A 15,708-nucleotide genomic window follows, 5' to 3' on the forward strand; every position below is an offset into this window, starting at 1 on the left:
TGGAATTGTAATCGAGAGACAAATTTAGGACGAAGGCACTTTTACTTGGGTAGTTTATATTGTAATCAAGATTTGCCAAACCACTAACCGCATGTATCATTTGCATATATTTGAAAGCATTACAGTAGCTTCTGTTTTCAATAGGAAAAAATGCATTACTGTCAGTCCTCCAACGATTCGCTTTCAGAACAGGCTGCTGCGTTCTGGGGGAAAAATATTCTCCCCCTTTCTTGTCCAATATATAGGAACTACGGCCTGAAACGGCAGGAACCTCGCCAGAACAGGGTCTGATTTTTCTTTTTCTCTACCACCCCCAAACCAAGGGATGGGGCCCAGGTGTGGGGGTCTTCTTCCCTCTGTGGTTGCAATAAAGTACGTCTAGAGAAATACACGGTGACAGGGCCCTCCCGCGGGACTACGGTGGGACTGGGGTGGATGTGTGAGAGGAGGTCAAGGGAGGGGGCCTCGCTTTAAATGCAGAGGCCACTGCTTCTGAAAACAGGCAGCCTGCCGGGGTGCGAGGGGACTGAGAGAGCGGCCCCCGGCCCGGCTGCTCCAGGGCTGCGGTACTGGGAACTGAGGCTCCGGGTTTGGGGGCGCAAGCTGCGGCGGGAGGCGTCGGCGGCCCGCCGGGCGGAGGTACCTCCCTCCCCGGCAGCCCTGCGCGCGGAGCCGCGCGGCCCCCGGCTGCAGCTCCAGGCTGGGATTGGAGTTGCCGAAGGTAGGCGAAGAACTCGGCGAGCCGCGCACACACCAGTAGAAGCCGTGCGCCTGTGACGTCAGGGGGCGACTGACCAATGGGGAGGCGCTGCCCTTTGGAGACAAACCATTCGACTCGTGGCGTCTGCATCAAGTCTGAAAGCAGACGCGCAACTTTCGCAGAATCCACCTTAAAATCTCTGCCTTAAACTGCACCAGCCCCCAAAAAATCCAAGGGGGGAAAGAAGGGGGGGAGAGCAGATTCCCCCCTCCCCCCTCTCCTCTCCCATCCCTCCCCCTTCCTCCTCCCTTTGAGTTAACAAGGCCCTGCTCACTATATCTCTTTATATTAAAAAATATATATATTAGAGAAGAGCGAGGGAGAGGGAGAACCACCTCCACCCCCTCTTTTTAAATTTTTTTATTTTTTTATTTTTTTTGCAAGAATCCCAAGAGCTAAGGTGGCTGCAGAGGGGAGAGCGGCGAGAGCCAAGTGGGGGGAGGGTGGAGGAAACCCGGGAGAAGGCTTTCTCCAGCCCCCAAAGTTTTGATGATGACCATGACTACGATGGCTGACGGCTTGGAAGGCCAGGACTCGTCCAAATCCGCCTTCATGGAGTTCGGGCAGCAACAGCAGCAGCAACAGCAGCAGCAGCAGCAGCAGCAGCAGCAACAGCAGCCGCCGCCGCCGCCGCCACAGCCGCACTCGCAGCAGAGCTCCCCGGCCATGGCAGGCGCGCATTACCCTCTGCACTGCCTGCACTCGGCGGCGGCGGCGGCGGCGGCGGCCGGCTCGCACCACCACCACCACCAGCACCACCACCACGGCTCGCCCTACGCGTCGGGCGGCGGCAACTCCTACAACCACCGCTCGCTCGCCGCCTACCCCTACATGAGCCACTCGCAGCACAGCCCTTACCTCCAGTCCTACCACAACAGCAGCGCAGCCGCCCAGACGCGAGGGGACGACACAGGTGAGAGGCCGCCGGGGCAGCTCGCTTCTCCCGCCTCCCGCCTCCCGGCTGCCCCCCACCCCGCCCGCCCCGCTCACTTCCTCAACGCCCGGGCCTCCGCCGGCCCCCTCCCCCAGGCGGCCCGGCGCGCCCCCGGCCAGGCCTCGTGCGCGCCCGCTCGCCTGGCGCCTGCCTGCCGGCCTCCGCCCAGCCGGGCCCCTGCTCGCCGCCGCGGACCCTCCGCTTTCTCGCGGCGCCGCCCGCCTTGCTCCCTGGTCTCCCGCGCGCGGCTCGAGCCGCGCGCCTCCGACTCAGCGCTGGCTTCGCTCTACGAGTTGGTCCGCGCGGCGCGCTCCAGCTCGCTGGGTCTGTGCGCCCTTTGCCTCCCTCCTCCCCTCCGGGCTGTGACCGGCGTTTGGCAGGACTGGGGACATTTCTGGGCCGGAACTGAGGAGCGTGTTTTGCTCCCGAATGCAATTTGGGCAGCCAGTGGCCTACTTTGCGGGTGGCGCCCGGTGCGCTTCGGTGACCCGAAGGGAAGCTGACGTTGCCTCTAGCTCTGGTTAAGCTGGCGACAACTGGGCTCTTTGCTGCGGGCTTTTAGATGTCCCCCACTCCTCCCCCCCACCAACGCCTGCCCAGGCCCCCCTCCCTCTGGGTTTTCGATACAATGTTGGCTGCGCCTTTGTTCCGAGAGGCTAAGTAGAGGGCCTCGGGCGGACTGTTCTCAGCCCCCAAGGGGTTCAAAGTTTCCAGGTGATGCTCAGCCGGTTCCGGAGCTGGTCTGAGCGGCCGGTTGAGTTTTGTTTGGGGTTTCGGTCCCTCTCAGCAGCATCGTTTCGAACACGCCGAGGGTCTTGATGCACCGGGCTTGGAGCTAGTGACATAAAGTCAACTGGCCGCATAAACATCAGGGTGACTCCAATAATGCCAGGCCGGGGGGGGGGTGTCCCCCGTTCCGCGGCGAGAGCAGCCGCCCTGCGGCGTCGCACTCCACCGAGAACGGCCGGCGCCGCCTCCGCTGCGGCAGAGCGAGGCTCTTTGCCCCAGGGTCGAGGGCGCTCCCGCGGTCCAGTCCCCGCACTTTATTAGGGCCGGAGTTAGGGTCGGGAAGAAGCTTTCGCACCCTCAGGAAGCCCCCGGGCACTGCGAACCCCGAGAGGTTAGGGTGGCGTGGGGACGCTTTGAAGAAATACTTTCTGGGCTTTGGGGAGACCCGGCACAGGCCAGGCCAGGCCAAGCTCAGGGGGGCTGCAGCCGTGGCCTCACGGGTGACCGTTCCTCTGTATTTTTTGCTTGCAGATCAACAAAAAACCACAGTGATTGAAAACGGGGAAATCCGGTTCAATGGAAAAGGGAAAAAGATTCGGAAGCCTCGGACCATTTATTCCAGCTTGCAGCTCCAGGCTTTAAACCATCGCTTTCAGCAAACTCAGTACCTGGCCCTGCCCGAGAGAGCTGAACTGGCAGCTTCCTTAGGACTGACACAAACACAGGTAATTCCCGAGAAGCCCAGGTGTCCCTGAAGTGCTGACCCTGCTTACTGATCGGGCAGGGAGCTCATCAGGAGGAATTCTGGGCCTAGTCAACTAAGGATGGAAGGAGCTTAATGACAAATGCCTTTGCTCCATTACGCACTTTCCGGGACAACACAGTTTGGAATAAATGACCTGGTATTCAATGCTGGATTGGATTTGCACGTCCTCCCAACCCTCGGCGACCCCACCCCAGCCTAGTGTCCTTTGGTGACCAAACATATCAATTAATTGAGGCCTATTCCAGAGCAGAACAACAAGAAAGAGAACGAACATGTAGGAGGAAAAGATGTTCAGGCCAGGAGGCAGAATAAGACCTATGTTTCTTAAGGATCCATTTGTGGGTCCTGGGACTTAATAAGGATTTCAACTCATGGACATAGAATGATGAAATGAAACTGGCGGGGGGGGGGCAGATGGGTATAGGCTCCAAGAAGACTTAGTAAAAGGACCAAGGCACAAACTATCCGTCATAGGATAGGTGAGGTGGGTTTTTCTGAAGATTGCCCTGAGCTCTGAGTTTTAAATCACCCTGGGTGACTGGCTGATGCAGGCTGGGTTACCTCCCTGGAGCACAGGACTTGGGAGCAATGGCAGAGTTGGAGATCAAAGAGGAATGCTCACCAAATTACAGCAGGTGAAGCCTCACTTAAGTACAGTTGCTGAAGTTCTCCTGTCCTACTAATTTGAAAGACATATGGGGCATTTTAGACTTCACAGGAAGGGGCTTAAGTAGGTATATTAGGACCCTGGTCATAAAGCCAGGCTGCAATCACCTGTGGTTTTTGTCCTTGTCAATTAACTTAGCTGCGTGGGTTGGTAGGCCTCATGTGAGGTGGGCGATCTTCAGCATGGGGACTCCAGGGTTTATGGGACTCTGGCTGGTAAGTGATTGTGTGTGGTGTCTTAGAACTGATGCCCCTTAAGCTTTTCTTTTCAATTCAGCCTGCTTTCTCTTGCCATATTGCCACTGGGGTTTGATGTGGACGGATTCCTGCTACTCAGTAACTTGTATTCTTCTTGGAAAAGCCGATTCCTATGGCTAAGGAATTTTAAAGGTAAAATAAGCAGCCCCAGAGAATTTCCTTCTTCAAATAAAGTAGATCGGGGGTGTTGGCTTAGATACGCTACCATCCCAGAGTCCTGATTCACATTTAGTTTTCAGGGGGCCTTTGACTTTTAGCGACTGCACTGACAATCATGTCATGATTATTGACCACAAGCTGACTGAGCAACATACAAAGTAGGGAACTAGGGAGGTACCATCCCTATTCCCTACAGGATTATGAGGATACATTTACTTCAGGAGAAAGCTGCTCCATGCATGTCATGTGCAATGTATGCAGGGTATATTCGAGGCATTTGGTTATAAATGTACAGGCATTTCTCTGTTCAGTCATTTGCTCACTGTCCATGCATGGAGATGCCAGGTTTGGGAGGTTAGTAAATTCAAAAACTAGACTACCAGAGGAAGTGTGTTCAACTGGCTTTCATCTGAAAAGTTCTCCATTTAAAAAGCCACCTTTAGACTTTAAACCTGACTATCTTATTCACCTTCGTTCTTATTTATGCTGCTGTTTTAAACCTGGGCTTGCATCCAGCTGAAGAAAGAGTTACAATGACTTTAGGTATCCAGACAAGATACCTGGTAAATTGGGGCGGGATGGGGGAGAGAGGGCTAGAAAGAGGTGGAGGAAGGCGGGGACTTGGCATTTGCGGTTTTGTTTGTTTTGTTTTTTGGATATTGCTTCCAAAGCCTTGAATGGAGGCACTGGTTTGATGTTTTTCCATGCCTAATGATCACTACCGCATTTCGTTCCAGGTGAAGATATGGTTTCAGAACAAACGCTCCAAGTTTAAGAAACTGCTGAAGCAGGGCAGTAACCCGCATGAGAGCGACCCTCTCCCAGGCTCAGCGGCCCTGTCGCCGCGCTCGCCCGCGCTGCCTCCGGTGTGGGACGTTTCTGCCTCAGCCAAGGGCGTCAGTATGCCCGCCAACAGCTACATGCCTGGCTACTCGCACTGGTACTCCTCTCCACACCAGGACACGATGCAGAGACCACAGATGATGTGAGTTGTCTGAGGGAAATTGATACCCTAGGGAAACGTCTGAACAAGGCAAGGAGGATCCAGGACCTGCTTGCATCTGCCAAACCCAGCCAAAGGAGCAGGCTCGGGAGATCTCTTCTGTGTAGCAAGACAGTCTGGGCGCTTGCTTGCTCTCTTGCTCTCTCTTTCTCTCTCTCTCTCTCTGTTTCTCTTCTCTCCTCTTTTTCTTTTCTTTTTTTTTTTTTCCTTTCCTTTCCTCATCTGCTTTTTCCTTTGAGCAGCCTCAGTAACTGATCTTGCATTTTAGGGAGAGAGAGGGAAAGAGAGAGAGAGGGAGAGACTGGTTTCTATGCCAGTGCTCCTGAAATCCCTCACTGCAAGGACATTTTCCCTTACCCTTTGGGATCCAGGCTCTGAGCCTCCTCTTCTCTTTGGGAGTATCCATCAAAACGACTTTTTTTTTACAGACATTTCCCCCACCAGAAGAATCTGCGCAAACATGGCAGCATTTTTACTTGTTTAATGAGCTTAAGACATTACATGATGAAAAAGAAGTATTTCAGGCTCCTGCATTTTTATTTACCAATCCCAGACTGACAAAAAAAAAAAAGAAAGAAAGAAAGAAAGGAAAGAAGGAAGGAAGGAAGGAAGAAAAAGAAAAAAAAACAAGAAAAAGAGAAAGCAAGCAAAAGAAAAAACCCTCACATAACAGCCCTTCTTTAAAGAAAAAGGAAAAATCAGCTGTAAGATTAGAACATTGCCACAAAGGAAAGCTGCATGTTTTATCAAAATGCAATGAGCAAGAATGATGATGTTGAAAAACAACAAGAGCAACAACAAAACAGAACCACTCTTTCCCCACCCCCCCACCCTGAACTGGAATCAGGAAAGACAGAAGAAACAACCAAAATCACCATTCTATTGCTTTGATACCTTTACTAGGTGAATTGGTGGCATTCACTAAGCTAATAGGGACGTTTATATTGAGAAACATTTCTGTATATATTGTTGAATTTTAGTTGTACATATACTTTGTATGGTTTTGTCTTCTTTCATATATGGAGTAAAAGCCACAAAACGCTGGGAGTGTCCTGTATATTTCTCTCTGTGTGTCTCTATCTCACCACCCCCTCCTCCTACCCTCCCCGTATATTTTCTATCACTCTTAAAAGAATTCCTATTTCCTAATATGGAAAGCCCTATATATAAACATCAAGTGCCTGCAAAGATGTCAGTTTGCAGCACTAGCATTTGCCTTAAGTACTTTAACATTAAACGTGGATGTTTTCTCAGCTTCCTCTATATATTATATTTTTATTGTAATTTCTACACATTTATTTATTTAAAAACAACAACAACAATACTGGAATGATCTCTCCCAGGTTAACTTCTAGACATCCAGTAGTTCCCAGTACAGATACCGAATGCTCTCCTTTTCCTTCCCTTGGCCAAAATAATATAGCTGTACTTGTCTTTGTTTGGAAGCAATTTTTTTTTTAAAACAAGAGCAAAGAATACAAGGAAAAAAAAAAAGTAAACGCACAATTATAACTACTTCATGTTTACACCCTTTGCAAGCTAGCTAGGTAGGAAAATGCATGATCCTGGATGAAATACATCCTTCCGATCTTGTGGAAAGCACAGAAATAATGAAAATGAAAAGCCCTTTCGTCATACAAGCAGGAAGCCCCATACTGCGAGAATTAATGGCTACAGACCTGGGCATCCTTCAAATTATGAACCTTGAAACCACTGAGCCATTTATCAGAAGTCAATAGAGATACTCAGAGTGCTCCATATAATGACAGCGACATACAGTCGTGCAAAAGGACAGTCACTATAATTAGACACAAAGCAAAGACTACTTACCAATATACCCGTTCCTTTTTTTGTTGAGCAACTTCCACGCTCAGTCAGTCTCAGAATGGTTTAAAACCGATCAGTCTTGTCATTTTCTAGCATTCGCATTGTTACATTAGGAAAAATGTTTTCTTTTCTTTTTTCCCCCTTCCTACTGTGAAACTTTGGGTTCGTAGCTCCCCAGGATCAATTCTGAACAAAGCCTCCAGCTGCAGTGCCATCCAATTTGAAGCAGACATTGGGGACAATTTAAGGTTTTTATCCACAAGAAGGTTTTTTTCCATTCTCTTAAATGCAGCCATAATTAGAGTAATTTTTCATGTAGCCCGCTGATTACAGCGTTTTTACCGTCAAAGATAATTACCTGTAATTTTCTTCCACTTTTAATACTAAAAAGCCATCTTTATTTAGATTCAGGAACAGGAAAGGCGAAACAAAAGAGGGAAATTATTCTGTTATTCATACACAAATTGCAGAGACGTAGGACCTAAAATTGAAAATTAACCAAAATTATAATGCTGAAAAGAATGGAAGAGGCTGCAGAAGTACAGCTGGTAGTGGGGCTTTGCTGAATTATTCAAATTACGTTAGAGAAAAAGCTACCATACATCGAAACCAACACTAATTTTTCTTAAAAAAAAAAAAATCTACCAGACGTATGCCAAACCACTGTGAGTGCATGGAATTCTGAAACCCAGCAAATGCATTTTAACACATTGGAGGTGCTGTCATGATACGCCTGTAACGATCTATCTCTCAACTTGAGTTTAATTAAACAAGAAATTCTGCGAGGGGTCCTCCCAAGAACTACCCTTGGGACTGGGCTTCCTCCGGGTCCTCTGAACCGAAAGGGTTAATATTTTCGCTCTTTAGAAAGTATTGACCCCATAGTAAACTGATGAGAGAGAGAGAGAGAGAGAGAGAGAACAGAGACCAGACCGGTAGGAGGGGCGTGGGTAAAAGGCATCGCCCAGTTGCGGTGCCTACAACGCCTCCCCACGTTCGAACTTCCCCGGAGTTGGCGTTCTAGAGCCTCGTTCTGACCATATTTTCCAGGTAAAAAAAGAACGAGAGAACAATGGCTGCGGGGGTGAGGGGAGGGGGGAAATTTCTTCTCGGCGCCAGTAAGCATCTCATTATCTTTTGACACAATTTAGTCCAAAGATTCCCGCCGCCAGAGAAAGGCCTTTCTGTACAGGGGTGAGGGAGCCAAAGACTTCTCAGGATCCTGCACTTAACATCTCTAGCTGCTTCCAGTGTCTACAGGGTCAGGAAACAGCGTCATCTATAGATAGAACAGCACCGCTTCTTGCGAGAGTCTTCCTCGGTGCGTTCCTACATCCGACTGGTTCCTGGGCTCCACAGCTCGGTTCTGTGTCTCAGCCAATCATTCCCCTCCAACCCCAAGGTCGCAGCGTTCGGGCCCCGCGGGCTATAGCTGTACGAACCGCATCCCGCCCCTCCCCCGCCTCCCCCCCCCCCACCTTCATCGGCTGGAGGCACAGGCCTTGCAAAAGAGCCCTGAAAGGTTTCAGGGGCCAGTTATTCCGGAAACTTTCTCCCAAGTGGAGGGAAATGTTGAAGGGGCTCTGCGGTCGAGAGACGCAGACGACACCTGCCATTGCAAAAGTCCGCGTACCTGTGATACTGAAGGAGCATTGTGACGAGCACCGTTGGCTCTCTCGATGCCCCCAAACTTAAAATCACCGGCACAGGTAAAGATCTTAAATTCGCCCAGGGCTAGCTTTGAGTAACAATTTCCAAATAGATTTTAGCTTGGAATCTCCAGCCGGCTCCCTTCACACCTTACAGAAACCTGGTCTTTTTCGCAGTCTCCAGGCACAAGCTGCACCACATACATCAATAAATAGCACAGAAAGCAAAAAAGACATACCGAGTTCTTAAGGATCCCAATCTCACCCGAACCCTTTTCCTCACCAGAGCAACCCTTTCACTGTTAAAGGGGGATAAAAGGTCAGAACTGAAAAATCTATAAAGCAAAGTTGCAGTCTATAATAAATCACAACAGCAACACATAGAGCTTGGAAAGTGTGAGACGAGAAACATGAACGGTGCCTTCAAGTATGGAAGAAATAAAAACTTACCACCAGTGAAAATCTCTTAAGCAATGATCAGAGTCTAGAAATCTATACTGAATAGAAGCAGAGGAGAATATTTGTCTGAGTCTCAGGGCAGAAGCTCTTTCTCTATATTCTTGGTTGAGTGAGCACATCCAGGTGTGAAATTGTTTGCACACCCCAGCACCTCTTATATTGCCAGCAAAATTAGCTGTTATTACTGTCACTGTTTAGTGATGGTTAGCGTGATACAAAAAAAAAAAAAAAAAACTGCTGTAATCAAGACCTGGCGCATCTTTGCAAATTACAGATAATTGTAAACGTCCAGATTATGATAATAGCATCCTAATCCAGCCTGCAATATAATTATTACAGAGTGTTACATCTGAAACTGTCCAGTAGGGCTAATTCAGCCATTATTTAGACCCTATTTTTGCACTGCAAATGGGTTGCTGAGTTGAAAATGTACGATTGTAATTTCACAGGGCACTCAATGAGTAATGGTATAGGAAGAGGAAAATACAAAAGTGAAATGTGAACGGTAGCGATCAAATCAAACCCTGAAGGACAAAAGACTGTTTGATTCATATGGAAAAAGAAGAGCAGGAATTAAGAAAATAGCAAATCAGTGGTCTGAAGCATTACTTGTACAAATCTTCAATATGTGTAGGGTTGATGTGTTTGCAAGGGCTGCTGCATGTGCTTCTGCCTGGAGTCTGGAATAATTTTCCTCTTTCTTTTTTCCTTTCTTTCTTACCTTTCTCTGCCTCTTGTCTTTGTTTTCCCTCTCTGCTAAAGCATTTCCTTGCTTAAAAAAGAAAAAAGCCCTTCCCCCAAGCAAAGAACATTTGTCAGTTTCATGATTGTTTCCACCAAGGCTGCCTCAGAGTGTGCCTGTCACTTGTTTATGAACATTTGCTTAAATGAATTTGCAATCTCTCTTGTCATCAGAGCAAAATGCCTTGTGTGCTTGTAAGTGTTCCTGAGCTCCATCTCCATTCTCTTTCACAGAGAACAAGTCATTGAGAGTCCTAAAGGATATTAGCAGAAAACATATTAATTGCTGCTAATTAAATAAAGCCGGCTGGGAAGCTGTCTCCTCCACTTGGCTAGGCTGACTATTGGTTTTAATCCTATCATTAACTTTTATTAATTAACACCCCGCATATAAACTAGCTTCTATTGCTCTAAGTCACTGATGTGGTTTTTTCTAGATTCCAGAAAGTCAAATATTTTTGATAAAGGATTGTTCCTGCTCCCAGACATGGTTGTAAAAAAGCAAGATCAGTCTCTTAAAACTGGAGGGACCCTAGAAAGAGGGAGTCAGAGTTAGAGCAAGAGTGTCTGGAGGGAGACTGGGGTACTCTGCTGTCCCAGACTGAGGTGAACCCTGGGTTCTAGGTGTTGCTTACAAAGAGGCTAAGCCCTGCCCTGGCTAAAACTTTCGGAGCCTAGTTCTTGTTCCCGGTTGGAGGGTGGGGATGGGGAGGATGTCCTTATATCACTAGGACCCTTATATCACTAGGACCTCAATTTTCCACCTTGACTACAGAGAATTTCCTGGGCATCTTTGCCAGGCTCTGGAACATACGTGATTATTCTTCCTCCTCCCAACACCTCACAGACCTGGGAGCTGCCCAACCAGGGCCAGCCCCCAAGGTGACAAGCAGGCTTCCTGGGTCCTATGAATTTAAAGGCAATAATAAAATGTTCCCTGTTAAGTGACCCCTACTTATTGATGAAAGTTGAGTCCATATCCTGCCTCCTCCCCTACCACTATATCCCACCTTGCAAGTAATAAGTGGCAGAAATAGTCCTTGGATGACAATAAGTTTCCAGTGGCAGATTTCTGTCTTCTCACCTTTGCAAGAAAAAAAAAAAAAAGTTTTTTTAAAAAAATCATAGCTTGGGAACTGTTTATCGCCCTTCACCCCCACTTACTTCTTCAAAAAACAACAACAACACACACACACTAGACTGTGTATGGTGGAGATAGAATCACTACTGAAACTTGGAGGAGGAGTGTGTGTGTGTGTGTGTGTGTGTGTGTGTGCGCGCGCGCGCGCGCGCGCGTGTGTAGAATGGTGTTATGAAGCCATTTTTTCCCTTCCTGTGGGAAAGGTCGTAACGTGTGGTATTTCACGGTTTTATATAAATCTTGGTTTAAGGATGTGGGACAGACTTAATAATTCATGCACTTTTGGCAAAGCCTCCTACAGACCCCCATAAATCAGAAGTAAATACGAAGTCCCAACGAACAAAAGAACAGAAACATTAATTGCTGCAAAACAAGACTCTCATCTCCTTTAAAGACAGATGCCCGTAAATTCCCCTGGTTCCTATCTTCACTGTTAGAGCTCGACCTATAAAACAGGTTATTGCATTTCCGCTGGCAGCCTTGGATGATTGAAGGGGAAGGCTCCCCCCGCCCCCCGCCCCTCCGCAGTAGATGCGATGTATACTTTCTGCCCCATACAACAGGGGAACCGAAAGCTTGTCAGATGCAAAAGAAAACGCGGATGGGGCGGCGGGGGGCGGCAAGGCTACGTAGAAAAATATTTAGCCAATCCCACACGTGCTACCGCTATTTGGGCTGTTTTCGAGGCCCAGAGTTTCGCTGTGACTCCGAAAAAACCGAGTACAATATGCAAGGACCGCAGGCCACCTGGGAACGCGAGCGGAGGGCGGGAGCGAGCCGCAGCGCCCCCTCCCCAACCTCACGCGAGGCAGAAGCCTCCACCCAGCTCTGTGGGAGGGGGCGCTGGAGGGTGGAGGAGAGGGGTGACCGCAGGCGGATCCGCCGTCGTGGCGCGCTTCCCAGAGGTGCCGGAGGGCCTCTGTCCTCAGGGCGTGCCTCTGGAGAGGGCTGGAGCGCTCGGGGTTGGCGAGATCCCAGCGACCAGTGGGAGGCGCGCGATCCAAGGGCTTGCGGGGATGAGGCGGGGAGGGTGGTGTTTGGGTAGCCCTAAAGGTCCTCTCCTCGAATAAAAGGAAGCGCTGACGGAGGGCGGGGGGTCAGAGGGCAGTGCTCCAGGAGGCATCCCTTGCGCTCAGGGCGGGGGAGCTCGGGAGACCCAGTGGTGTCAGGCCGGAGTAAGCAGTTGGGCGCGCCGGGAGGAGGCGAGCTCCGCCAGGCCTTGGCGCACTGTGGGCGACTCCCGGGCTGGCGCGGCCAGGACGCCGCGAGCCGTGGGGCGTCCGGTGGGATCAAAGGAGCCAAAGGAGGCCAGCCGGCGCGTCTGGGATTGTGGGATAAGGGGCGGGAGAGAAAGGATTGGCATGGGCGGGGAGATCCTGGCCTGGCCGATGTCCCCAGGAGGGGGTGTGTGCGTATGTTTACTGTGCGGGTCAACACGCTCCTGCCCGAGGCCGAGACCTGGGTGGATCTCTGTGTGGGTTGACAGCCTCCCGGTGGGTTCCCCAACGGGAGGGAGAGAAAGAGGGAGAGAGTGAGAGCGAGAGCGAGAGCGAGAGAGATCAAGGACAGCGAGGTCTGCGGGTTCCTCTGTGTGTGTGTCTCAGGCCCTGTGGCTCAGCACTGGAGCCGCCTGGCACCCACAGGAATGCGGCTTCTCTCGGCTCCCCAGGCTGCCCCCTATTCCACAAGGAGGTGGCCGCCAGGAAAAAAGGGGGGGGGAGGGCAGAAATCCGCCTAACCCAACTCGAGCTTCAAACAAAGACCAATTTATCTGATCTTTTACCGGAGGGCCCAGGAGGCGGGCAGGGCACCAAGGAATCACGTTGGCCCTGCCGGCAAGCCCCGGACCTCCTGGGCTTTGTGAGGAGGTCTGAAAATAGGGGTAGAGGCTTGGGAGTATGGTGGGGATGGTGAAGAGGCCCATGGTAAAGAAAATTAAATTTTGGGTTGGGCTTAACATCTTGGGACACCTAGTTTGAAAGCTAGGCAAGTCGGGGCCGGAAGGGGCACACGGAGACCCCAGGAGAGTGGTGTCAGACAGACTGCAGCTATGCTAGGGGAATAGTACGTTTCTATTAGATACAAGAATAAACAATGGAGAGAAAGAGGGAAGGTGGGAGGAAGGGCAAGGGAGAGAAACATCACACAGATATTTTTAGACTTCGCTGGAGATCTGTTATTTTTACATCCTTGGGCGCAGGACTGCAGGGAGTTAAATTCTCCTGGGAGAATCCCCATGGTGCCAGGGAAAACCCGCTGCAGAATGGTTTGCCAGAATATTTTTGTCCATGGCTCTCAGACCAACTTAAAAAAAAAAACAAACCCGCGAGAGAAGAGACCATTGCGAGTGGAAGAAGTGAGGTTAGCACAAGCAAAGGAATCCTGAAACCGAGTCTGTCTGCGCGGCGTGATGCCCGCCGGCGTTGCAAGACTAGTGTCCTTAACACCAGGAAGCGTCAAGGCTGGGTGATCAGGAAGGGTGGTCAGGAAAGAAGAGTTTCCCTTCTTTCCCCGCAAACAATTCGAAGTCGCCGGTCCTTCAGCTTGCCGAGTCCGGTGACTGGGGATGGCAGAGAAGGGGTCCCCTTTTCATAAGCCAGGAAGGGAGGGCGGAGATGAGAAGGACGGCGGGAAAAAATATCTGCCCTCTTCCTGTGCAGAAAGGTAAAGAGCATGTTCCAAGCACATTCCTGCCACTCTCAGGCGGCCAGTGGATGGGAAATGTTAGAGGTGTGCAGTGGGTGTGCCCCCGCCGGCCTCTCCAAACGCGCACCCGGGGGCGCAGGGGAAAGGTGGAGCTCCCAAACCGCCCGCGCAGGCTTTCTCAAAGCTGGATTCCCCGGATATGAAGCGCTCGCTTCGGTGTAAAGGAAACTCCCCAAATCTTTACAAGCGAAGAAAAGAGCAGAAAGTAGATCCCTCCACTTCTTCCCTGCGGTCCTCCCATTCTCTGCCAGTGCGGAAAACAAAGTGGGGGTTCGCGCGGCCTGTCCCGAAGCGAGTCGCCCTCCGGAACTTCTTGGGAGAAAGGAGGAGCTGGAGTAAAGCTGCCGGCAGAGAAGCGGCCGCTTGGGCTTTGGGGTGGGAGAGGAGAAGGAGTCCACAGCCCAGGCCATGCCGCGTGCTGCCCCGGGGCCTGGCCGGGGGGAGCCTGGGACCAGAGAACTCCTACCCCTAGGCCCTAGCCCTTATCGAAACGGCAGGCTAGAAAGGGAGGGAATTGGGGAAATGGGGAGGAGGGGAAGGGAGAGAGGGGAAAGAGCGAACACAGAGGTAAATTCCCCTCCGGGCACGCAGCGTGCCTTTTCAGGTCTAGTTTCCCAACCCTGGAAGAACCTTCTCAGAAATCCTCAGATGACAGGATGTAATTTTTTATGTGCTAATCTCTAACCCCCCCACACACTTAAAAAGACTCTTGTCACATTTATTGCTGCCGACTTCCTAGCTGTAAAATATATCTCACGCATCTTGTAATTTCCAACATAGGATTTCCCTTAGTGTCCCAAGGAAACAAAGTCAGGCACACTAAACGACAAGAGATGCCCACAAGCCATGCCAGAGAGCAAGCCTTGACCAGGCTGTAGCCGTGGTCACAGTGTTGATATCTATGTACTGAGGCCCAAGAAGGATGAGACATAGGCCAAGGTTGCCACAAGTCCTTCCTCTCTGCCCCAAAGACTGCTTCACAATGGAGAAATCCCTACAAATATTCAATTTCCCATCCTTTGGGACCACTATGCCACTGTTTTAGGTAAAAGCAATGCAGAAAGACCTCCTTCCTGAAAAAAACCGCAGTGGTAAAGAGGATGGAGGGGGAAAAATATACAATATTATCTCACACAAGATGAAATCAAAACCGAGCCCAGACGCTGTCATTTCTGTCCTTCACCCCACAATTCCTTCTCTTGGCAGGAGAAGGAATGCCCCCTACCCATCATGCTCTGCTTGCCCTACTGATTTGTGTTTATCATCCTTCTCAGGTCCTGTGATCCTTCCCTTTCTCAGAAAAGAGCCCAAATAAAATTTATAATCCTTTACCAAGGAGTCTGAGACACTACCATTTGCCATGCTGCAAACATTTCAGGTTTTTTTAAAAAAATGTAATAGGAAGGAAAATTTTCTTCTTTTTCTTCTTCCTCTTCTTCCTCTTCTTTTCCTCATCTCTGGAAGCGCCCATTTGAAGGGAGTGTAATTTGTCTAATTGCTCTGCCAATACACAGAGGTTGTGGGGGGGGGAGTTGTGCATGATAATTGCTTTGAACTCAGAATTTGGAGTGGTTATTGATGAATTTCTGCAGCTTTTTTACTCACACACTGGGTGGAAGGACCAGATTTAGATTCAAGCATTACTTTCTACCTGAAACAATCTCGGGGTTAAACTTAAAATTATCTAAATGTTTTTGTGGTTAGGAAAAAAAAACTATATATATTTTATGGCAGTACTATAAACAGGCCACATATGTATATAGACACATAAAGTACAGCATCCGACACACGGGTACAGTTTTGCCTCCATGCAGCCCCAATTTCTGTTTTCCTTTTTGCCTTATTGGATCTCTGCAGAGCATGTCTTCCTTTAATTGCCTGCATGAAACGTCACTAGCCCATTATAAGGA

The 15,708-nt window shown here is 49.9% G+C and overlaps 1 protein-coding gene and 1 long non-coding RNA gene across 2 annotated transcripts in view; one reads left to right on the forward strand and one right to left on the reverse strand.

Moving 5' to 3' along the window:
* The window catches only part of LOC122904843, a 43,403-nt gene extending 36,098 nt beyond the window's left edge, over positions 1–7,305 (reverse strand). The window contains exon 1 of the long non-coding RNA XR_006384270.1: positions 7,106–7,305. This is a non-coding gene — a long non-coding RNA (uncharacterized LOC122904843). The remainder of the gene's footprint in view (positions 1–7,105) is intronic.
* On the forward strand, positions 1,085–5,903 carry DLX6 (distal-less homeobox 6). Its single transcript, XM_044246085.1, has 3 exons — positions 1,085–1,673; positions 2,955–3,148; positions 5,010–5,903. Exons 1-3 carry the CDS (start codon positions 1,250–1,252, stop codon positions 5,259–5,261), a joined length of 870 nt encoding a protein of 289 aa, XP_044102020.1. The 5' UTR covers positions 1,085–1,249; the 3' UTR covers positions 5,262–5,903.
* Positions 7,306–15,708: the final 8,403 nt, after the last annotated feature.

This window comes from Neovison vison, chromosome 4, assembly GCF_020171115.1.
Source record: "Neovison vison isolate M4711 chromosome 4, ASM_NN_V1, whole genome shotgun sequence".
In the NCBI taxonomy this organism is placed as follows: Eukaryota; Metazoa; Chordata; class Mammalia; order Carnivora; family Mustelidae; genus Neogale; species Neogale vison.

Bases quoted from the DNA above. Each gene is read 5' to 3' on its own strand.
- DLX6 (XM_044246085.1), top strand. From the start codon at position 1,250: ATGATGACCATGACTACGATGGCTGACGGCTTGGAAGGCCAGGACTCG. The intron at 1,674-2,954 runs GTGAGAGGCCGC...TTTTGCTTGCAG, and splicing joins GACGCGAGGGGACGACACAG to ATCAACAAAAAACCACAGTG. The intron at 3,149-5,009 runs GTAATTCCCGAG...ATTTCGTTCCAG, and splicing joins TAGGACTGACACAAACACAG to GTGAAGATATGGTTTCAGAA.